A 22,850-nucleotide genomic window follows, 5' to 3' on the forward strand; every position below is an offset into this window, starting at 1 on the left:
TCCGCTCGGCTCCGCTCGGCTCCGCTCGGCTCCGTCCATCCCTTCCCGGCCCGGCCATGCTCTGGCCCGTGCTGCTGATGGCGGCGGCGCTCATGGCGCCCTCGGCCGTGCTCGCGGCTCCCGCCGCCGGGGCGCCCACGGCCGAAGGTACCGGGGCGGCGGGAGGGGCGGCGGGGGCTCGGGCTCGGGCTCGGGCTCGGGCTCGGGCTCGGCCCCGCGAGGGCCGTGCCGGGGCAGCCGCGCGGTGCCGCCGCTGACGCCGCGTTCTCTCCGGCAGAGGAGCAGCTCTTCAAGGCCTGGATGCAGCAGGTGAGGCCCCGCGGCCGCTCCGCCGCGGCGGGAGGGCCGGGCCGGGCCGGGCCGGGCGGGCCGCGGGGCTCTGACGCGCGGTGCCCCCGCAGTTCGGCCGCCGGTACAGCCCGGGCGAGTACCCGCGCAGGCTGCGCATCTTCGTGGACAACAAGCGGCTCATCGACGAGCACAACGCCGGCAACCACAGCTACCAAAGTACGAGCCCCGGCCCCCGCCCGGCCCGGCCCGCGCCGGCTCCGAGCGCGGGGCCCCGCTGAGCGAAGCGTCCCCTTCTCCCCTTTCTCCCCTTTCTAGTGGGCCTGAACCAGTTCTCGGATATGACCAACGAAGAGTTTCAAAAGATGTACCTGTGGAGGGAGCCCCAGGTAACTGGCGGGAGCGCGGGTGGACAGTGAAGGGAGGGGTGCACCTGGACCCCCTGAGTGGGTGTTTTGCACCGAGCGACACCCACTCGTGGGCCAGCACCCATCCCTGCACTGCCCCTGCTCAGGCGCTAGCACCCATCCCCCTGCAATCCACTTTGCTATGCCACTGATGCCTTAAAATCATTACGTTTTAGTACAGCTTGTTAGTACTTTTAGCTTGCTAGTACCTTTGTGCAAGATTTCTAAAAATGCTGTTTAACGTTCTTTGTTAAGAATTTCAACAGTCAAGGGATTTTAATGAGGTGAAGAGCCCTTATCTGTAAAAATGTACTGAGAAAGAAACATAACAGATGCATAACACCTAATATAAGTAGTCAAAGCTACTCAAGAGCCTTGAAACCGTTCCAAAAGGGTCAGACAAGATGAGGAGGAAGAAGATGAAGAGAAGAAATGGTCTTTTTGGGACCACCGACTCAAATTCGGGAGGCATGTCAGGGGCATGGTGAGGGTGGTGTTATGGGAGGAACAGTTTTGGAAGTGAATATAACAGATGAGGTAATGTCCAAATGTTGTAATTAGAATGATAGCATAAAGTTGTAAAAGCCTGTGCAATCAAGGTGTGCAGAATATTTTTTGTGCACCATCCATGCCACAATAAAGAAGTGCTTTTTGCCTTTTAATACTCAAAAATAGTCCAGAGAATTATTTCTCCAATTTTAGGCATCACCACCGGGGTAAGAGTGAGGTGGCTCCCCGCAGTCCCCACCCTCAAGAATTTCAGCTGCCTCAGCCCGGGCTCCAGCCGAGCTGTTGTCACTTCTGTTGCCAGCTCCCTGAGCAGCCGGGGCACTGCAGGCAGTGGTGCGGGCTGGCCCAGGGCTCCTGGCTGCAGTGGCTGCCCACCAGCCCCCCACCCTGGGGAGAGCAGCTGTCCTGGGCCACTGTCCCCCAGCCCGCTGGCCCAGCACAGCCCTCCTGCCTCCCTTGCAGAACTGCTCAGCCACCAAGGGGAGCTTCGTGCGCAGCTCGGGGCCGCGTCCCGACTCCATCGACTGGAGGAAGAAGGGAAATTTTGTGACGCCCGTGAAGAACCAGGTGAAGAGCGTGTGCTGTGGGTGACGTGCCCAGAGAGGGGCTGTGGGCAGCAGGCAGGGCTCTGTGCCGGGGGAGCAGTGCTGGGCTGTGTGTGCCGCAGGGGAGCTCCCCCAGAGCCCTCCGTGCCCGGGGCAGGGGAGGCCGTGGGGCCCCGGGCAGGAGCTGAGCAGAAGGCCAAGCCCAGCTGCCAGGAGGGGTGGAAGCTCTGTGCTCTGCCCCTGTGCCCTGGCCCTGGTGTTTCAGGGAGGCTGGTGACCCTGTGGCACATGCTGGAGCAGTTCCTGTCCCGTTCCAAACACAGGGGCCCTGCGGGAGCTGCTGGACCTTTTCCACCACGGGCTGTTTGGAGTCTGCTATTGCCATTGCCACTGGAAAGCTGCTGTCTCTGGTAAGAGATTTTCCTTTCCTGTGCACTGACCAAGCCCTGCCCCTGGTTATCTGCTGGGGCTGTGCATGGGGCCAGGCTGGGACAGCCATCAGCTACCTGTTCCCAGTCCGGCTGTGCACGGCTGTGGCTGTGACAGCCCCCTGCCCACAGACCCCTTGCAGCCCCCCCAGCCTGCAGACCCCTTGCAGCTCTGTGTGAGCCCAGCAGCACTGCTGGGGAGATGTAGGGCAGTGTGGCTGGGAGCTCTGTGTGCCCAAGGATGTGCCTGTCATTGTCCCCTCTCTGAGTGTCCCACTGCCCCAGGCTTTGGCAGAGCCCTTTTTCGAGTAGGACAAAGCTGGAGGCTGCTGGGAGCCATGGGGAAAGGAGCTCTGCCTGGCCCTGCCAGCCAGCTGGAGCTTCTCACTGCAAGCAGCATATCGAAAAACTGTTGATTTTCAACTCCCAGAGGATTTATATTACTGAAAAATAAGAAGGGCGGTAGCCACTTACATGACTTATCAGAATAGCTGAGGGTTGGGTGTGTTAAAAACAAACATGACCTTTGAAAGAAATCTCAGCCAGTGCCTCTGAGTGGGGGATGGATTCCCAGCAGGCACAATGACAAATTCATCTGGCAGCCCAACCATCCTGGGCTGCCAGCTCCACGTATCCTTTGTCCCCCTCCCTGGGACTTGGAGCCATTTCCAGGTGGTTCCTGGTGGGTGAACAGCCAGATGCATGAGTAAAGCAGTGCTGTGGTTGGGGCACAGCTGGGTGCATGGATAAACCAGTGCTGTGGTTGGGGCACAGTTGGGTGCATGGATGAACCAGTGCTGTGGTTGGGGCACAGCTGGGTGCATGGATGAACCAGTGCTGTGGTTGGGGCACAGCTGGGTGCATGGATGAACCAGTGCTGTGGTTGGGGCACAGCTGGGTGCACGGATGAACCAGTGCTCATCGGTTCCTGCTGCGCGGTTGCATTTTGTGTCACATGTTCCGAGCGCAGGTCACTGACCCAAAACCCTTCTCCACAGGCGGAGCAGCAGTTGGTTGATTGTGCCCAGGCCTTTAACAACCATGGCTGCAGTGGGTAAGTCAGAGAAGGTCATAAAGAACAGAAATTACAATTCTGTGATTGACAGCCTTCCTCAAGATCTTCCTTCCAGATCTTGGAATGGTTTTTGTCTTCCCTTGGCTGTGACATGTTGGGGAAACAGTTTTGGGTTTGGTTGCCTATTTTAATTTAGCCCTCCCTAGAGGTTCGGATGTTTCACTAAAACTCCAGCATTTCTCAACCTCTGTTGTTCCTTGTTTGTTAGTTTTCTTCTGAGACATGTTTTTCCCAAGTCTCCTGAGGCAGCAGCAACGGACGGGGCTCTGGGAGAGCAAGGGGACTTTTGGCTGTTGTTCTGCTCTGGGTCACATGCATCTCACACGCTGTGAGATGTGTGCAGAAACCTCGGCTTCCCCTTTGGGAAGTTCCTCCTGGTGTTGCTAGAGAAAGCAGAGAACAGAGCTTTCTGACAACTTCTGTTTTCTGTGAAATAAGTGGTCCCAGAGGACTGAGCAAAGCCACTCTCGGTGCTTTTTATTTTTATCATGCTCTTTTTTCTTCCCTCCTGAGATGTGCTCCTGGAAGGTGGCCAGAGTAGGGAACAGCTGCTTGTTGGGAATGTGTGTCCATCATCCTCCCCCAGCCAGGCTGGGCAGAGGGCACTGAAAACCACCTTTCAGCATGTGAGGCTGTGTGGTCCAGGTTTGCCTTACGCCATCAAGGCTCCTGATGTTCTCCTCTAGGGATTTGGCACCCAGAGAATGAGGTCTGACCATGCCAGACAGTGTGGTGGGCTAGGCCTGGAATCTCAGGCAGGGAGATGCTCCAGGAATAGACAGGAGTTTGTGCCTTTAGAGGCTCTGGGGTAGACACTGTCCTTGCCTCTCCCTCGGCTGGTGGGAGTGGTCTGCAGGACTGCAGGCTTTGCTCTGCAGAAGCCACAGCACTACCATCCTAATTCATTGTTACCATCCTAGTTCATCATTACCATCCTAATTAGCTGTTACCATCCTAACTGACCTGTGTTCTGGCTGTATTGTCTTGCAGGGGCCTGCCAAGCCAAGCCTTCGAGTACATCCTGTACAACAAAGGGCTCATGGGGGAGGACAGTTATCCATACCAGGCCAAGGTATTCCCAGCACAGCCCAGGCCGTTGTGGCAGCAGCAGAGCGGGGCCTGGCCCAGGTTCCAACAGCTCCTCTCTGTCCCCACAGAACGGCACCTGCAAGTTCCGGCCGGAGAAGGCCATTGCCTTTGTCAAGGACGTTATCAATATCACGCAGGTGAGGCCCCAGGGGCCACGTCTCCAAACTTCCAGGGCTGTGCCAAGATGCTGGGAGGCCCCAGGGCGTGCCAGGCTTCCCAGTGAGCTGCAGCCTGGGTGCTCCTGGGAAAGAGCGAGCTGGCCTGCACTCCTGCTCCCCTGTTTGAAGGTGGCACCGGGGAAGTGCTGGAGCCGAAATACAGGCAGGGGGTCCCTGCTTGCCTCCTGCAGCAGGTGCAGCTCCAGGCTGTGGGAAGGTCCTGTTCTTGTCTTGCAATGCAGCACTTGATTCCTTGTCTGCACACAGGAAGCCAGGGTTATCCATCCCCCGTGCCTTGGCTGCTGGGCCCAGATCCAGACTGGCCCCAGCACAGCCAGGAGCTGATGGATGACCCTGGATCCTCTCCTGCAGTACGATGAGGATGGCATGGTGGAAGCTGTGGGGAAGCACAACCCGGTGAGCTTTGCCTTTGAGGTGACAAGTAACTTCATGCACTACAGGAAAGGAGTGTATTCCAAGTGAGTGTGTGAACCTGGCAGGTGGGGGTGAGGGAGGGTGCAAGGCTGGAATCATGCACATCCCCGTTTCTCCTCATGGATGCGGGAACACTGCACTGCATTCTCACACTTCCTCTTAAACAGAAAATACAAAAAGTGGGTAAATGGAGCCTTGATATGCTGATTTTCCAGGGGAATGGGAGCAGGGAACAGGCTGCTTGCTAGGAACCAGTCCAGCCTGGAGACCAGAGTATGCTGGAATGAAGGTCAGCAAGTCAGGGAGCTCAGGAGACCCTCAGGGAGCTCAGCACAGGGCTGATGGGACCTGTAAGAGGGCTAATCTTGTGTCTGAGCTGGGATGGTGGCAGGGTCAGCCCAGCTGTGGCAGCAGAACACGTCTGGTTTCCTAGGGTAAGGCCAAACCAAAGTGGGTTTTCCATGGGATTTGGGTGGCTCCTCTGGTGCCAGAGCTCAGAGGGGCCGAGCTGGGAAGCATGGCTGCCTTCAGGCTGCCCTACACCTGAGGTGAGTGGTGTGGTGCCCTCACACTGCCCTACAGCTGAGCTGGCACCTCTGCAGGTTGTTTTTAGGCAGGGTCCTGCGTTGCTGCTCTGCAGGGCAGGTCCTGCAGCACTTCACCCCAATCCCGTCAGCTGTAAATCTGAGTTGGGCATTATTGATCTTTTCCTGTGCTGCAGTTTAAAAATGTTTAAAAATAGGTGCTCTAGAGGTGGGAGTGTGTACCCTGTGCTGTCCTACTTCATACCACAGGCAGCAGCTTTCAGCAAGTGCAGTTTAAAAGCTGGAAATTCAGGGGAAACATGAGGAAGTGTGTGTTTAGACTGTGGAGCTTGCTGTTCCTGTGCAAAACATGGAACAGTGCCCCTGAAGTTCAGGGCAGCACAAACCACTACTGGGAGGCACTAAGAGCTGCTGGCTTCCATTGGAAAAATTCCTTTGCTTAATGTGTTCACTGTAGCTCATCCTAGTGAGATGTTAGAGTTGATGTTAATTGTGAGCAAGAGCCAGGAGCTCAGATCAAAGATCCGTGGATTCCCTGACTCCAGATATAGGCAGTAATAATTTCAGAGTGGGAAAACAGAGCAGTGTCTCCTTTCCTTGGCTTCTCTCCCTACTCTCCACAGCTGGAATTTCAGAGTACCCCACAGTTCTGTTTGCAGAGTGCAGTCAAGACTGCTGGCTAACCCCTGATGAGTTGCAGGCTGGATTTCCTGTAACACATCTGTGTTGTTTGCTTGCAGCCCACGCTGTGAGCACACCCCTGACAAGGTGAACCACGCCGTGCTCGCCGTGGGCTATGGGGAGGAGAACGGGACTCCCTACTGGATCGTGAAGAACTCCTGGGGCCGGCTGTGGGGCATGGAGGGGTAAGGGGCTCCCTGTGCCACCAGGCCCACCATGGCCTCCCTGTACCTGGAGAAAGGACAGTGCTGGGATTCCACCCGCCCTCAGCCCCAGGTTGCTTTTACGCTCTCCAGCTGAAATTTGGCAGCTGGGAAGACACGGGGGGGATTATCACAGCCTGGGCAGTGACACAGCTCACAAACCCAGTCCTGGGGCGACTGCTCAGAGCAGACCCTTGGCCCAGTGGAGCTGCCATGGTCCCTGGGGGCTTGGCAGTGCCTGCAGAGCCACTGGTTCACCTGGGCCCTCTCCTTTGGTCACACGGCTGGGGAGGAACAGGTTGAGCCAGGAGGGAGTTCTCACTGCAGCTCCACAAATATTTCCAGCTGCAGGTGAAATTCTCGAGAGTCAGGTGCTAACTGCTAGTTCGTGGTGTAAGATAACAGGGAATGGCAGTGCCTGGAGAGCTGCCATTCCAGCAGTTCCAGCCCTGTCACATGTATCTGCTCCTTGGGTTGGTGTGAGGAAGGGCCTGGCACACAGAGAGAGCAGTCTTCACAGAATCCCAAACTGGTTTGGGGGGAGGGACCCTAAAGTTCCATGGATGCCTCCATCGGCAGGGACACCTTCCACTGTCCCAGGTGGCTCCAAGCCCCGTCCAACCTGGCCTTGGACACTTCCAGGGATGGGGCAGCCACAGCTTCTCTGGGCAACCTGTGCCAGGGCCTGCCCACCCTCACCTGCTGTGCTGGCTCTGCCAGAGGAGGGAACACTCACTCACACCCATTTCTTTCTCTTTTTAGGTATTTCCTTATCGAACGAGGCAAGAACATGTGTGGTCTTGCAGCTTGTGCCTCTTACCCTGTTCCTCAGGTGTAGGAGGGAGCACAGGCTGGGGACGGGGGGAGCAGGACAGGAGTGGCTGATCACGTTCCAACTTCTGAGTGCTGAAGTGACAAAAGGGAGAACAAGGTGCAACACCTGTCAGCTGAAAGGTGTTCCCTGCAGGCAGGTTCCTCGGCTTGCACACACCCTGTGCAGCAGGAAAACTGTGCCTCCTCTCCTCAGCCAGAGACACGTGAGCTCCTGTGCCCTGCCAGATTCCCTCCTCCTGCTCCAGGCCCAGGTGTGCCCGGCTGTGCTTCCATCTACCTGGGGGGGTCAGAAGGGGGATGCTGGGGAACCACGGAGTTACCTGACTTCAGACAAAGCTCCCCCCCCCTTCAGGCAGCTTTTTCACAATCACCACGTGTAAATTTTAGAGATTTTTAAATTTTCTTTGAAGGCAATTTCTCCCCTAAAGAAGCATGAGTGCTGTGATTTGTACATTTTTATCTATTTTCACGAGACGTCTTTAGTATTTTTTTGTATTAAAAAGTAGGGTATTTTAATGCAAATAGAGAAGAAACGGGTGATATTGTATAACGAATAAATGAAGCAAGAAGCTCGGTGCTAATTAGGAACAGGCCCTGGGGAGCGAAGCCGTATGTCCGCAGGGGCACGTCTGTGTTATTTCACGCTGAAATCTGTCGCTGACAATAATAAAGCTGCCTCGTCCCGGGAGCGCTGTGCTGTGAGCTGCGTGCGGGCTCCGTAGTGCCGGGAGGGGATCTGAGGGGCTCCGTCCTTCCGGCATGGCTCCTGCGCGCCCCCAGCGCCTGGGGAGTGCTAAAGCCTGGCCGGGACTCCAGACCGGACTTTACGGCGGTTGAGGCGGTGCCGGGGCCGCTCCGCCCGGGCCCGCCCTCAGGCGGTGCTGCCATTTTGCGGGGCGGTGCCCGCCCTCACCATGGCGACGGGCGCTGCATACGTCACTTCCGCTCCGCCGGCCCACCCAATGGGGGCCCGGGCCATGTTTTGGCGCCGAATGCGAAGGGCGCTGGACGCGGTCCCGCGCGCAGAGCGCCCCCTGGCGGCGGGGCGGCCCCGCGATGGCGGCGCTGCCGCAGAACAACCTGCGGGAGCAGCTGCGGCTCCACTCGGCCCGCGGGGCCCTCACGGCCCTCCGCACCCCGGGGCCGCCGCGGGACCGCCCGCCGTGAGTGCCGGGGCGGGGGGAGCGGCCGGGCCGGCGGGAGCGGCCGGGCGGTGACGGGGGCTCGTCTCGTTGCAGGGGCTTCACGTTCAAGAAGGCGCGCGGGGTCCTCGCGGCCGCCTCGGCGCTGAGGGACAAGGACGTGAACACCTCCCTGGCCGCGCCCGCCGCAACCCCGGCCAGGAAAGCGCCCGCGTGGGGCCGTGAGCCCCTCCCCAGCCCCGGCCGCCCGCCGGCCCGCGCCCCCCCGGCCGCGGCTCCCGAGGCGCCCGCGGGCCCCGCGGCGAGGGCGGGCAGCGGGGCTCCCGCCGGCAAGGCCGGTCCCGGCTCCGGGGCTCCCGCCGGCAAGGCCGGTCCCGGCACCGCCGCTCTCCCTGCCGTCACCATCGGCGATGAGTGGGATGACATCGACGACTTCGACCTGTCGGGGATCGAGAGGTTCTGCCGGCCGCCCGTCCCATCCCCCAAGGGGCTGCGGGCCCCCGACAAGGCCCGCCCGGAGCCGCCCGTCTGTCCCGGCCCCGCGGGGCGCGGGGAGGCACAGCCCGAGGCTGAGCCGCGCCCCTGCTCACAGCAGTCCGTGATCTGCCTCGAGGACTCACCTGCCGACCTGGTTCTGGAGGAGGACAGGGCACAGCCTCGCCCAGGTAACGGGTTATTTGAAGGTACCGGAGAGCTGGAAAAAATTCTGTTTGTGTTTGCGCTCAGAGGGATGGGTTTGCCAGGAATCAGAGGGAGCTGTGTGCTTGTGTCTGATAAGCAGCCATGGATTCCCTTTGGGTACCTGGATTCCCTTTGGGTGCTCCCAGCCTGGGAAGGTGCAGGGCTGGAAGCAGGTGACTGTAGGGTTAGTTATATCACTTTTCCAATTTAAAGAGGGTTTGTGAGACTTTGTCTGTCTTTAATGGGGGAAAAAAGGAAGCAATAAATATTGTCTTTAACACTCAGAAACTGTATCAAATGACTGTTTTGAAATCTGGCTGTTAATTTTTCCCTTCTTTTGTTTGTATTAGGCTGAGTTTACAGTGTTATCCAACAGTATTAATTCAATTCTCTTGTAGCTGCTGGTGCTAAAGGAGGTGGGGACCAGGAGCCACAGGGGGCTGGGAACAGCCCCCCAGAATTGGAGGAGGCTGCCGGGCCGTTGGCAGGCGATGAGCTCGAGGAAGATGAGCTGGACATCATCCCTCCCTCCCCCGAGGAGGAGCTGCCTCCCTTCTCCCCTTCTGTACAAAGTGTCAGGTAAACCAGAGTTCACTGGTAAAACCATCTGTCTGTAGGGTGGTTTGAACAGTACTGAAAAAGACCTGTAACTCCTGCTTGTTAAAAAGGTGCAGATTGAGTTTGTGTCTCTTTGCTGTCTGGCAGGTTAATGGTTGGCAGCTGCAATTAATGCTTTATCAAATACTTATTTTGCATCTGATGTGTTAGGTGGCTTTTCCTTCAGGAAAAGCAGAGTTACTTTTTCTTTTGTAGTGGGAGGGGAAAAATTTACCAGAGCAAGATTCTCCATGTTGGCATACAGGATCAGGGACAGACTGCTCAGCTCTTGGGTTCTCCCTGGGGTTTCAGGAATTTATCTTTTGCACACATCTTAAGTCCTGTTGTTCTGTGGAAATGCCTCAGTATCTGTGTTTTAGTGGCTTTTTCTTTTGCAATTAGCAGTATTTTCAAAGACTCTCCCACTGGTGGAAGGTGCTCAGGTGGCAGCTCCGAGGCTGGGCCACGGGAGGTTCCCCCAACAGAACCTGGAGCTGGAGGTGATCCCAGTGCGGGGGATGCAGGTACATGAAATGTTTGGAATGTTATGCCTCAGATTTGGGGGGGTGGTCTGCAATTCATTATTCTCCTGTGTACTCCGTGTAATCCAAGAGCTTTAACTAACAGATAGAGAATTAACATCAATAGGTGGAGAATTGACATAGACAGATGGATAATTAACATGTATAGATGGATAATAAAAGACAAGGGCAAAAATATGTAGATTCTGTGAGTTTCTGCTCACAGAAACAGTTTCTTTATCCAACTGGAACAAAAATATATTGAAAGTAAATTATTTAGACTTGCTGCAACGTGCTGTCCTCGTGGCCAGTGGTATCACCTTGTTAGCTATTCTAATAGCAATTGCTCTGCTGAACTTGCTCCCTGTGACAGGTGAAGGTGTGCCTGTGGCCCGGCAGCTGCTCGGGGTCATGGAGGCCATCTGTGAGCTGGTGGATGCCATCCCGCTGCAGGAGCTGCAGGCCCTGTCCTGTGCCAGAGCCCTGCTCCAGCACAGGGACCTCAGGTAGGCTGGGACAGCTCTGTGTGGAGCAGGGACCTGCTCCACCTGCAGCCTGCAGGTGTCCCCAGCACACTGGAGAATGAGGTGGAGGGGGGTTAAAAAGCTTAAAGGCACTGGCTGAAGGGAGATAAAAACTACCCCAAAGTGCTGCCTGCATTAGCGGTCCCAGTGTTCTGGCAGATGGAAGGATCCAGTCCCACACCCAGTCTGAGGAAGGTGCCTGGCACCAGGTGCTTCTGGAGGAGCAGGAGCCGTGCTGTGACCTGCCCCGTGTCACCCTCAGTTCCTGTAACTGCAGGCACCCAGTTGGTGTTCCCTCCCTGAGCCTCCCTCTCACTGACTGCAGGGGTGGTGGTTCCTCCTAATAGCCCTGAGCTTCTCATCTTGCAGTATGATTATTGCCTGGTGCTTTACCTCTTGCATCAGCTGATGGCACAATACATAGACAAAGTATTGGGATTTGGGGTTTTGATTTGGTTTTTTCCTGGACTGGGGTTATGGGCTTTTCTGAATGTTCTCAGTACAACTAATTTATTTTCTGATTGCTGTAGTCAGACATTGGAACTTGGAAAGTACTTAAAACCATAATTTGGTAAAAGCATATTTTTACTTATTTTTAACTTGTGGCTCTAAGGATTTACTTTTTATGCTCTTCCTTGCCTGGATCTGTTCCCTGATTTTAGGAATTCTTTTATTTTATGTCTGTAGAGAATATGTTGTAATTTTGTCCTTAGTTTGTTCTTGTGGTTTTTATTTTTCCCTAGATTTGTTTGAAATATTTTTCAAACACAGTGACTCAGAGCATGATGGAACCACCATAATATTAGTGTTTAATAGCAGAGGGACAAAACTGTTTAATGGATGTTGTAGAACTTGATAAGTCATTGCTTGTGACTAAATATATTTTTTTTTCCTTTTTCCATCCTATGTCTCTCCCAGGAGAAAACTGCTGGCTAATTCTGTCAGCTTGAACCAAAATGGCATAAACACCACTTTTCCAAGAAGCTGGAAGGCTCCCATGGAGCAGGGCCCTGGTGCCTGTCCTGGTGCTCCTCCAGGTTCTGGCCTGAGCTGGAGCTCCACTTCCGACAGAAACTCCCCCAAATCCACAAACCTCCCGTCGGTGCTTTCTGTTCATTCCAGCAACTTTTCTGCCAAAACAAATCAAACCTTGGATACCTCCTGTGCTTCAAAGCAAAGTGTTGAGATCACTTGCCCAGGAACTGCAGCGCTGCCCTTTCCCAAGGGAAGTGGCAGGGAGGGAGGTTCCCTCAGGCTCAGCCTCCAGTCCGAGCCATCCTGCGACAGCAGCTGGGGCGAAAGTCCGGGAATGAGGAATGGGAACCAGCCCCTGACCAACACAGCCCTGAAAGCTCAGAGCACGGCTCCCACGGCCAGTCCTGCAGGGAACAGTTTGGGTACAAACGATCCTGATTTTGACCTGGATCACTTGGACATCGATGACTTTGATGAGGACTGGGAGGAGCTGGTGGCTGTTTCGGCAGCACCGACACCGCTGTACCAGCCCATCAGGGAAGGGCCACCCACCAAATCCCTCTTGTCTAAGATCATGTCCAGAGCCAAAGGGTCTGCTGTGGGATCCAGTCCTGCTGCTCCAAAGTCAGGCTTCCTGATGGCGACAAAGAACCGTCCAGGTAAATATACTCCTGAGGGTTATTGTCTTTCCCTTTTTAAATTCTTACTTACTTCTTTTCAAACCTAAGGCCAAGTAACTGCTGCAGATCACATCATTGCCTTTTGATTATGTGGAAGTTTCTTTTGGTTTCTTTTTGCAAAGTCATCTTGTTGGTTTTTTTTTTCCTCCAAGTGATGCCAAACCTGACTATTCACTTCCCGTGCAGGTTTCAGGCTGATGAAAGATGAAGCTGCTAAAACTGGAAATAAGAACGTTTCTGTGTTTTAATTAAATAATGATTCTGCAGTTGTTAATTCAAAGCTGTACAATGGTTTTTGCTGTTTATGCAAAATGTTCCAAAGTGGGCACTTGTGGAAGCAAACCCAATCCCTCTGGGGCACAGGTGGGTCAGTGTCATTTAGGGTTACTGTAGGAACAGGTTTGGCAAAGGGGAGGTGAAAATCAGACTCACAGAAGGGTTTAGAGTAGAAGAGACCTTAAAAACCATCCAGTCCCATCCCCTGCCATGGGCAGGGACACCTTCCCCTATCCCAGGTTGCTCCAAGCCCCATCCAACCTGGCCTTGGACACTTCCAGGGATGGGGCAGCCACAGCTTCTCTGGGCAACCTGTGCCAAGGCCTCCCCACCCTCACCAGGAAGAATTCCTTCCTAAACTCGATACTGTAACTTACTGTAGCACATTTTTTGTCTCCCAGATCCAGCGGTTCATAACCCTGCACTGGAACGTTTCAGGGGTATGAAATTTTCCCATTCCGAAGAAATGAGGAATATATTTCACAAGAAGTTTGGATTGCATTCTTTCCGGACAAACCAGCTGGAGGCCATCAACGCTGCTCTGCTGGGGGAGGATTGTTTCATCCTCATGCCCACAGGTACGTGCCCCACAGCACCCCGCTGCAGCCTGGGGGGTCTGGCACAGGGTACACACCTGCTGCTCCTTCTGCAAGGCCTGGGACAAGCTTTTCTCTTCCCCTGTGCCTTTGTGAAGGTGCTGCTGGAATTCTGTGGCTGCAGGATTTCTGGAGTGTTGTTGCATTGGGGTATTTTGAGTGAGGGGGATTGAATTTCTGCATTCCATAGTAATTCATGTAGTAACTTTTCCTTATCCTACAAGTATCACTTTGGGGCAGTCATTTTGTAAGTTAACTGTTTTTGAAAGTGCTGTGAAAATGGGGAGTCAGAAATAGGTTTCCAGACTGTCTCCCTTTCCTCTTGATATCCAACACTCGGGGGGTTCTGTCCAATCCTTACAGGAGGTGGGAAAAGCCTGTGCTACCAGTTACCAGCCTGTGTCTCTGCCGGGGTCACGATCGTTATCTCTCCGCTGAGGTCGCTGATCATCGATCAAGTGCAGAAGCTGAAGACCTTAGATGTAAGTTCCAGCAGCTCTATTGAGTGAAACTGCAGGTAACTAGATTAGAAATCTGAAATTTTACAGCAAATCTTGTGTCTCTTGAATATAAACTGCATAAATTGATTAGATGGACACTGGGAAAGGCACAGAAAGTTGTCTGGGAAGAACTAAATCGGATGAACTTGAATATCTTGACTGTGTAACTGCTGGATTTATTGCTCCTCCTGAGCATTGGGTATTGGAGTTGGGTTTTCCAGGGCAGATGCTGATTCTGAGAATCCTGAGTTGTATTGGCACACCTGAACAGGAGCAGCCTGGCTCTGCAGCAGGAATAAGCACTAACAATTCCTGAGTTAGGGGGTTCTGAGGTGCTAGACACCTCTGGGAAAGCGATACATAGAGGGAAGAAATGCAGGTGCAGGAGATCACAAGCTGACTGCTTAGGAACAGGTTTGTAACTACGGGTAGGACTACATTTGATGCTTCTTCTGCTTTGCATGTATTAAAACTCAGTATATATATTTATAATACAGATTGCTGCAACATACCTGACTGGTGACAGGACAGATGCTGACGCCTCAAAAATATACATGCAATTGTCCAAGAAGGACCCCGTCATAAAGCTGCTGTACGTCACCCCCGAGAAGGTTTGTACTTCACCTGAGTCCTAAAACCATGGGGGCAGTGAGAGGGGGTTTGCTGGGAAACACTGCTCTTGGAGTAGGCTTCTGGGGAAAAACCCTGTTAAACAGTTTTTAGATAATGTTTAGGTAATTTTCAGTAAGACTGTATAAGCTGTAACTAATTTCAATCAGTAATTAGCCAAGAATGAGCACTATGTCTGTACAATCTAAATTTAAACCCCCATGCCCATCCATTTCAATATATCTTGCTACATATTAGTGTTAATCACTGTCCAGCAGCTACTAAATCCAGGCTGCTCTGAATAGGGTAATACAGGAAGAATGTGGCACTGTCAGGGTAACAGGAGATTGTCAGAGCTTGCCTTGGGGTTTATTATTTGCTGCCTTAACAATATGTTATTGCACAAGAGCTTTGTAAGAGGGGACCGGTCGGCGTGCTGATTATGTTTCTTTCTTCAGCATTGTCTTTCCCTGTCTTTCTTGACATAAGTAATTTAAATTTATTGAAATTTCCTCAGAATGAGGAAATTTGGGATAGGTGATCCCAGAACCTCATGGGAATCTCACACCAGCTGCTTCTTAAAACGCAGCTGATTGGCATCATCTTTCTGCCTTCAAGCTCTACCTGCGGTCAGGGTTAACTTGGCAGCACAGAACAGTTGTTTCAGTGTTCAGCCAGGCCAGGTGACACTGTGCTCTGCTGCTCTGCTTTCCCATGCCGTGGGTGGTGTGTCCCAGGTGTGTGCCAGCAGCCGACTGATGTCAGCCCTGGAGAATCTCTACGACAGGAAACTCTTGGCACGGTTTGTTATCGATGAGGCCCACTGTGTCAGCCAGGTAAAACCTCCTTTTGTTTTTTGAAATGCCAGAAGGCTCAGTTGGAACATTTTACTCTGTTATACTTAAATTTTGTTTTCCAACCAGTGGGGCCACGACTTCCGACAAGACTACAAACGCCTCAACATGCTCCGCAGGAAGTTCCACTCGGTCCCTATGATGGCTCTCACTGCCACTGCCAACCCCCGGGTGCAGAAGGACATCCAGAATCAGCTTGAGATGCTGAAACCACAAGTGTGAGTTGCTCAGCAGTTGCCTGAAACCGACTGTTTGTGCTGCAGAAATTTTGAGTGGAAAACTTAGTTCAGTTAAAAAAGTATCACAGCCCCATCTGAAATCCTTGTGTAGCTCTATCTGATTAAATGAAATGTATGCATGGAATTCAATGAGCTATATGCAAAATATTAAAGTAAGAAATAAAAAACTTGCCAAACCCTTCCTTGCATGCTGAAGGGAGCTGTTTAGCAGAATGTAACTGCACCCATAAAGCTGATGAGCCCCATGAACTGTTGTGTTTTAGGTTTACAATGAGCTTCAACAGGCATAACTTGAAATATGATGTGTTGCCCAAGAAGCCAAAGAAAGTGGCGATGGATTGCTTGGAATGGATTAAAAAATATCACCCCCGTGAGTACTGAGTGGCACAGAGCCTGCAGGCCTTTCCATGAACCACTTCTTAAGGCAGGAAAAGCTTTTTTAATCCCTTAATAATGATACATTTACAGGAAAAGGAAGTTGGAGGCAAAGTGATATTATTGATAATCAGATTTATGTGTATCCTAAAGTTAAGGGTTCAAGTTAAGATGGAAAAGTTAAATTATTGTGATGTCCCTGAGTAATCTTTCTGGAGCCTGCCAGAGCTCTTAGCATGGTGTCTTCAGAGTAAGAGAGATCATACTGGTTTAATTGTGTTTGGTTTGCTTATCTGTAGTTCCCCTCAAAGCTATTTTCAGGGATTCCCATCTTTCTGGGCTCACTCTGGAGTCCTGCAGCTCCTGCTGCTGGAACTGGACAACACCAAGCTTCCCTCAGAGCTTCTCCAGTGCTGTACTCTTGGAGAGCATCGACTAAACACCTCTAGATCTTGATTTATGTAGTTTTTATTCATGCATTTTAAATCCTGAGATTGCACAATACTAAGGAAAATGTTTATGATTCCACCTCACAAAAAAAAACCAAAAAATTGGATAGGAAAAACTAACAAAACCATCTGATGTTAATAAAATAAGTTCTACAATTAAGCAGTTACATTATTACCTTTATTACAATAGGTCCGTATCTGCTTGGCAGGTTTGACTGTTGAGCAAGTGAAAAGGGCTGAAACTGTATTGTAACTCAAATTTCTTTTTTTCACCTGTTTGCAGATGACTCTGGGATAATCTACTGCCTTTCCCGGCGCGAGTGTGACACCACAGCAGCCATCCTGCAGAAGGAGGGGCTGGCTGCCCTGGCCTACCACGCCGGCCTCACCGACTCCAACAGGGACCTCGTGCAGCAGAAGTGGGTCAATCAGGAAGGATGCCAGGTAAAGGAAAACTGAGGGGGAAAGGGAAGAGATTTTGGGCGCTTTTTATCCCTCTTGGGATAGTGGAAGGGAAGTTGTGCAGCGTTATCACCTGGTGGGCTGCAGTATTGAGTAACTGATCCCAGCAGACCTACTGGGGCGCAGCAACACCTTTTTATTGGGAATTCTAAGAACAGAAGGCTGTAGTACTGCACCGTGGTCTGCTGCTCCAGGAGGGAGGACCTGAGCAGTGCAGGGCTCCTGGCACAGCTGCTGGCACACTGCTGGACTGTACAGAGACTGGAATTTGGGGTTTTCCCTGTGTCTGGAGTAGCTCTTCTGATGGGAGAGGAGATGCTGCTGTTTTGTACTCGTCCTGCAGGGTTACAATTGGCATTCCGGGTTCCAGGTTTCCTAATCCTGGTCACCTGTCTGGTCTCAGTGCAGAGCTGCAGGAATAGCTTCCATAATGCACCTGTGTAACATTATGATCTCCTTCCAGGTGATTTGTGCAACAATTGCCTTCGGAATGGGCATTGACAAACCCGACGTGCGCTACGTCATCCACGCGTCCCTTCCCAAATCCATAGAGGGTTACTACCAGGAGTCTGGCAGAGCTGGGCGGGATGGGGAGATGTCTCACTGCCTGCTCTTCTACAGCTACAACGACGTGACCAGACTGAGAAGGCTCATCCTGAGTGAGTTCTCCTCTTGGAACTTGGAGGTGATACTAAAGCAGTCACTTCGTTGCTGGTCTCTTTTTCATTCAGCCCCTGTTATTTCTCTTTTACAAGTGCCATGGGTAGTTAAGTGTTGCAAAGAGGGGAGAACTGGGCACTTTTCCCTGGATGGTCTTCTGTCAGGATTTTTATCACTTGTACTTAATTTTAGTCAAAACCATTTCGCTTTATAGAATCATGGAATTGTTAAGGTTGGAAAAGACATTTAAAATCATCAAGTCCAACCGTCAGCCCAGTCCCACCCCCGTGTTCACCACTAAACCTTGTCTTCAAGTGCCACACCCAAATGTTTTTCAAACACTTCCAGGGATGGGGACTCCACCACTGCCCCAGATAGCCTGTGCCAAGCCTGGACATGAAGAAATTGTTCCTGATATCTAATCTAAACCTCCCCTGGTGCAAGAGGCCATTTCCTCTCATCCCATCATACATATTCTTCTCTTGACTCTTGTCGTTCCAGGCTCATTTCCCTTCTCCATTTTCTAAAACTTTAGAGATAAAATCTGGTCAGTTTTGTACTAACCCACTCATCTTTTTTTAAGCAAAACCAACGTTGTGTTTTGTCTGACAACGTATAAAAGCGCAGAGGTGCGGATCTAACGAATACAAGTGAACTTTTTGTGTTTCAGTGGAGAAGGATGGGAACAGCCACACGAGGCAGACCCACTTCAACAACCTGTACAGCATGGTGCACTACTGCGAGAACGTCGTCGAGTGCCGCCGCATCCAGCTGCTCGCCTACTTCGGGGAGACCAACTTCAACCCCAACTTCTGCAAAGACCACCCAGAAGTGATTTGTGATAACTGCAGCAGAAAGAAGGTAAAACACACAGATTTTATTTAAAGTGGTGTCAAACTGATTTTGCATTTAGCTGCGTGGTTACACGGCCCTTGGGAAGGCAAGTGGGAAAAGGAATAAATGTCCTGTCGTTTTGTGATGCTTCCAGTTATTTCCAGGGTTTAACCTAGAGCAGAGTTACAGACTGTCCATGAACATGTGATGCTCCTGTTCCTGTCAGAGGTGCAAGGATGTTCCTTAATGTCAATTTTCTTGGCTACAGTGCTTGTGGGAAGCAGGAGCTAATATCAGATCCACTGGAGTGGCTGCAGAGAAATCTCTTCACTGCCTGTTCTGATGTTTTCAGGACAGCTTTGTGCTGCTGGAGCAGCATGAGTGCCACATCAGGTGCACTGCTGGAGGTGGCCCAGAGACTGGGGGTTGTGCATCAAGGATTGAAGCAAACTTAGTGGCAGGAGCAGAAGGGAAGGCAGCTGCAGAAGCAGGCAGGGAAGGGTTCCTGATCAGTTTTGTACCTGTGGATGTGTTTGAAGCATTCCTTTACATAGCTGTGATTGGAACCAAATTTGACAGAATAATGCATATTCAGTCCAGTTTTCTCATTTTAATGCATATTGGAAGTGTAAATTCTAGGTCATGATAGCAGGATTATTACAGGAATGCTTTCCAAATGATTTACCTCTATTCCCAGAGTTCATCCAGCAACCTTGCCTTTCACTGTATACCAAAAACACAATGGGGATTATATATAGTCAGTTGGACTGTTATTGCATTTTCCAGAGTGTTATGAAATCCAGAATCCCTGTGACTGTATCACTGTAGGTTACTAAGTGGAAAATCACTGTTTCTCTGTTTGGAACAAACTGAATTCACGGCTGGGAAAAGCTCAATAATGAAAACAGGTTGTCAGTAACAACTTGCATTAGAGGAGAAACACATAATGGCATTTCCTAATCAAGTCTTGATTTAATAGGATTATAAATCAAGGAATGTGACAGAGGACGTGAAGAACATCGTTGGGTTCGTACGAGATCACTGTGGGCAGGTGGGACGGAACGGGATGAGGAGCCCAGGCTCGGGCAGGTACACCCTGAACATGATGGTGGATATTTTCAGAGGTGAGTCTGTTCTTCCAGAAACACCCGAGTAACCGGGTGCACAAATCCCTGACCAGGAATCAGGAGGGCTGTGCAATGCCAGCAGGGCTTTAAAAGAACATGTGTTTTGCAAAATTAAACCTTCCCAGGAATCTCTTGGTGGTAAATGATTCAAAATAAATGGAATGGAAGGTTTAGTCCATTTCAGGTTGCTATAGTGATAATATTAGTTTTCTGATGCTTAAAGGCTTTTTAATGTGAATAGACTATGGAATTCCCTTGGGAATCTCCCACAGGTCTGTAAATGCACATCTACGTGGGCTTTCTGATCACAGGCTTATCCTGTGGTTTCTGTTGCACAGGTACAACGAGTGCCAGGATTCAGTCTGGAATATTTGGGAAGGGAGCTGCCTATTCCAGGCATAATGCTGAAAGGCTGTTTAGAAAACTGGTCCTGGACAAAATCCTGGATGAGGATTTGTACATCACAGCCAATGACCAAGCAGTGGCATATGTCATTCTGGGAGAGAAAGCTCAGGCTGTGCTGGATGGGTCACTGCAGGTGTGTAACTGTTTATTTAGTGTCTTGAGGGTATTGTTTTAAGGAATGTGCTGCAGTTTTCCTCTGGCATGTCCCCCTGGGTAGCTAAAACAACAGTTTGCCTCCAGCTGAAGGGCAGGAACAAAATCCAACATGTGTGATTCCTAGTCCAGTATTCCAATAACAATGTTGTGGGGCAAAAGGTGAGTTTGAGAGGCTTGGAGAGGTTTAAATCTTTCTCTTCTCCCTTATCCATCTGATTCCAGCTGGACAATGAAGGAAAGTTCTGACCCCCACAAAAAGCTGGCTAAAAAGGAAAGAAGGACCAGCATTCCCTTCTTTCTCCTGGATTTTTCTGCTCTATTTTTCCCAGTCATTGGTGAGCTCTGATGGAAGATGCACTTCAAGAAGGCCATGGAACAGTCCCAGATTGCTTGAGGCAATGCTTCTTCATTAGTGCTGTGTTTGGAGCAGAGCAGAGCCCTCAGCATTACCCCAGTAACCTCTGTTTGAAGCCTGCTGAGAACTGGGCTCTCAAGAGGTTTTCCCTCTGTATAAACTCTGCCAGTTCTTTGTAGGAGAAACTTAAGGGTGAATGAGTAGCCTGTAAAAAATCACTTTAAAAGCATATACTGGATAAATAGCTTTTTTTGGTCCATTAGAGGATACTTTCTTCCCTTTGCTGTGTTCCTCTGTTATCAATCAAGCTCTGCAGGAACTCCCTGGCAGGTGTTATCGATGGCTCCTTTTAACAGGTGGAGTTCCACGAGACAGAGAATGCCAGTACTATCAGAAGGCAAAGGGCTTCCATGGCAAAGATGTCCCAGCGGGAAGAGGTGGTTAAACAGTGCCTCAGTGAACTCACAGACACGTGCAAAATGCTGGGCAAAGTCTTTGATGTGCATTACTTCAATATTTTCAGTACCTCCACCCTAAAGAAAATAGCAGGTAAGGCTGGGTTACGAAGAAGTCCTTCAGGGCTTCTGCATAGGGGGGTTATGGAAAGGAATTAATTTCCTCCAGCATTTCTTTATAAAGAGTTACTTGTTGGACATGTGTAAGGGGTCCTTTGTTCCGTTACAGAAACCTTGTCCTCAGATGTGGAGGTTTTGCTGCAGATCGATGGTGTCACAGAAGACAAACTGGAGAAATACGGTGCAGAAATAATCAAAGTGATGGAGAAGTACTCGGAACGCTCCATCCCAGGTGCAGTGTGCTTTGGACCTCAGCGTGTGCTCTCCTGTGCAGTGCCCTTCTCTCCTCCTCTGGCAGATGCTTGATTCAAAAGTTACCTTGTTTTAATCACAAATAACTAATTCTTACAGGCTAATAATTACAAAAGGGAGCAATCCCACACTTTTAGAACATACCAAGGTCTTTGCTACCTTCCTGCTAAATTCGGTGTATCTCTGAAAGACTCGGGATGAGGGCAGTGCAGAGGAGGTGTGGAACAGCCAGGACAGGTGTTTTGATACCATCAGTGTGTTCTGGGGACAGTCTGAGTGGCCCAGGTGATACCTTGGTTGAATCAGTTTTACCTCTCTGTCTGTCTGTAGAAGATGCTGCTGGCTCAGGTGCCAACACAGCCACAGGGAGCACCAGCACTCCTGGGAGTGATGGAGAAGAAGATGATGCAGGTACAACCTCCAGCTATTTTGGCAATAACACAAACCAGAGGAGGAAAAGGAAACGGCCGGCAAACTCCAGAGACTCCAAGAGGAAAAAGACGAGTGGTGCTGGCAGCCAGCAGTTTCAGCCCAGAGGGTACGTGTCTGTGGTCTCTTGTCACTTCTCTTTGCCCAGATCAGCATGATGATGATCCCAGAATTACAGTTATCCCACTGCAGTTACTTAAGTATGGACTTAAGCAATGATGTTAAAATTATCCAGGTGCCTGGTAACAGCTGCTCCACTTGCTCTTCTGCATTTTGGTTTAAAAAGCTGGTGAGGAAGGATATTTAACAGTTATCCTCACACTTGAGTGCCACAAGCTAAGCAGAGACACCAAATTTCAGTGTGCTGCCATAACCAGCATTAGTAGGCTGACTGGATTTCTTCCTCGGGATCATAAAGAGGTCTTAAAACTTTGAAGATTTGATGGAATATTTGAATTAATTCAAATTCTCGCTCTGATTGTGCCAAACAAGGCAATACCTGCATCTGGTGTTCCTTGGTCTTAAACTTCTAGGGCAGATCCACCACTTCCAAGGATTTCCCTTTCCCTACCCTGTTTTCCCTCATTCTGCCTCTTGTTTATGATAGCAGATGGCCACTCCCAGCTCAGCAGGTCTTGCTCTACCCTTGGCTCCTTCCCTTCTACTGAAATATTTGTCATTAACTGCTGCTGACCCCAAAGTGTCACTTGCTGTTGATGCTCTAGTTGGGTTAATTGGAATCGTGTTGGGCACGTCCCAGAGCAACAGCTGCACTCAGTTTCCATTTCAGAGGTAGTTTTGCAGCCATGTGTGTTAAAAATAAATATTATAAAATGATCACATAGTCTTCTGGAAAATGGTGGTGCCCATGTGGGTGCAGCCTGGTGCAGGGGATGGGGCAGGTGATGCATTGTGTCACACACAACTTCTCTCTGATTTTGCAGTGGCTACAGCAGGTACAGAAGGACCAAGAAGCCACAGAGCTCGAAGCCTCCGGCTTCCTCCAGCCCCAGCTTCACATCCTGCAGTGTTGGTGCCATGCAGGGAGCTGCCGGGAGGCTGGGCATGATGGCACTGCCCAAGCCCAAATCCAGGAACTTCCTCCAGCCTTCGTATTCCATATTGTAACTGGATGAAAGCAAGTCCCCAGGATGGAATCACTGTTTATTAAATTTTTGTTTCTTTTGCTGCTGAACCTTGCACGGACTTGTGTATTTGTCAGGTACAAAAGCTCACGTTAAATAAATATTTTTTAATTGATAAGTTTATTTGGGCCTTTCTTTCCACAATAAAAGAGTTCTGGCTGGTTCTAGAAACCCTCATCTTTTGGTGACACTCTGATCCTGTTTTACAGCCACTTCAGGGACATGCTCAGGGCC

The 22,850-nt window shown here is 51.0% G+C and overlaps 2 protein-coding genes across 3 annotated transcripts; both read left to right on the top strand.

Annotated features, from left to right (window-relative positions):
- The first annotated feature begins 22 nt into the window (after positions 1 to 22).
- On the top strand, positions 23 to 7,900 carry CTSH (cathepsin H). Its single transcript, XM_017836250.1, has 12 exons — positions 23 to 147; positions 278 to 309; positions 402 to 507; positions 607 to 677; positions 1,668 to 1,772; positions 2,074 to 2,160; positions 3,177 to 3,232; positions 4,244 to 4,325; positions 4,411 to 4,479; positions 4,873 to 4,979; positions 6,221 to 6,346; positions 7,127 to 7,900. Exons 1-12 carry the CDS (start codon positions 57 to 59, stop codon positions 7,200 to 7,202), a joined length of 1,008 nt encoding a protein of 335 aa, XP_017691739.1. The 5' UTR covers positions 23 to 56; the 3' UTR covers positions 7,203 to 7,900.
- Positions 7,901 to 8,747: 847 nt separating this feature from the next.
- BLM (Bloom syndrome RecQ like helicase) lies at positions 8,748 to 22,727 on the top strand. Of its 2 annotated transcripts, none has more exons than XM_017836248.1 (20): positions 8,748 to 9,005; positions 9,420 to 9,600; positions 10,021 to 10,142; positions 10,513 to 10,645; positions 11,582 to 12,297; positions 12,996 to 13,172; positions 13,554 to 13,672; positions 14,188 to 14,301; positions 15,037 to 15,135; positions 15,223 to 15,371; positions 15,656 to 15,762; positions 16,500 to 16,660; positions 17,142 to 17,337; positions 18,009 to 18,199; positions 19,152 to 19,296; positions 19,638 to 19,837; positions 20,572 to 20,764; positions 20,900 to 21,022; positions 21,373 to 21,580; positions 22,416 to 22,727. In XM_017836248.1, the coding sequence occupies exons 4-20, from the start codon at positions 10,551 to 10,553 to the stop codon at positions 22,597 to 22,599; spliced, it is 3,177 nt and encodes a 1,058-aa protein (XP_017691737.1). In that variant the 5' UTR covers positions 8,748 to 9,005; positions 9,420 to 9,600; positions 10,021 to 10,142; positions 10,513 to 10,550; the 3' UTR covers positions 22,600 to 22,727. The 2 variants fall into 2 exon arrangements, with proteins under 2 accessions (XP_017691737.1, XP_017691738.1); XM_017836249.1 differs by having other exon boundaries at positions 10,024 to 10,142; positions 22,416 to 22,599.
- The last annotated feature ends 123 nt before the right edge of the window (positions 22,728 to 22,850 follow it).

Source organism: Lepidothrix coronata, unplaced genomic scaffold, assembly GCF_001604755.1.
Source record: "Lepidothrix coronata isolate B3197 unplaced genomic scaffold, Lepidothrix_coronata-1.0 Scaffold272, whole genome shotgun sequence".
Lineage (NCBI taxonomy): Eukaryota > Metazoa > Chordata > Aves > Passeriformes > Pipridae > Lepidothrix > Lepidothrix coronata.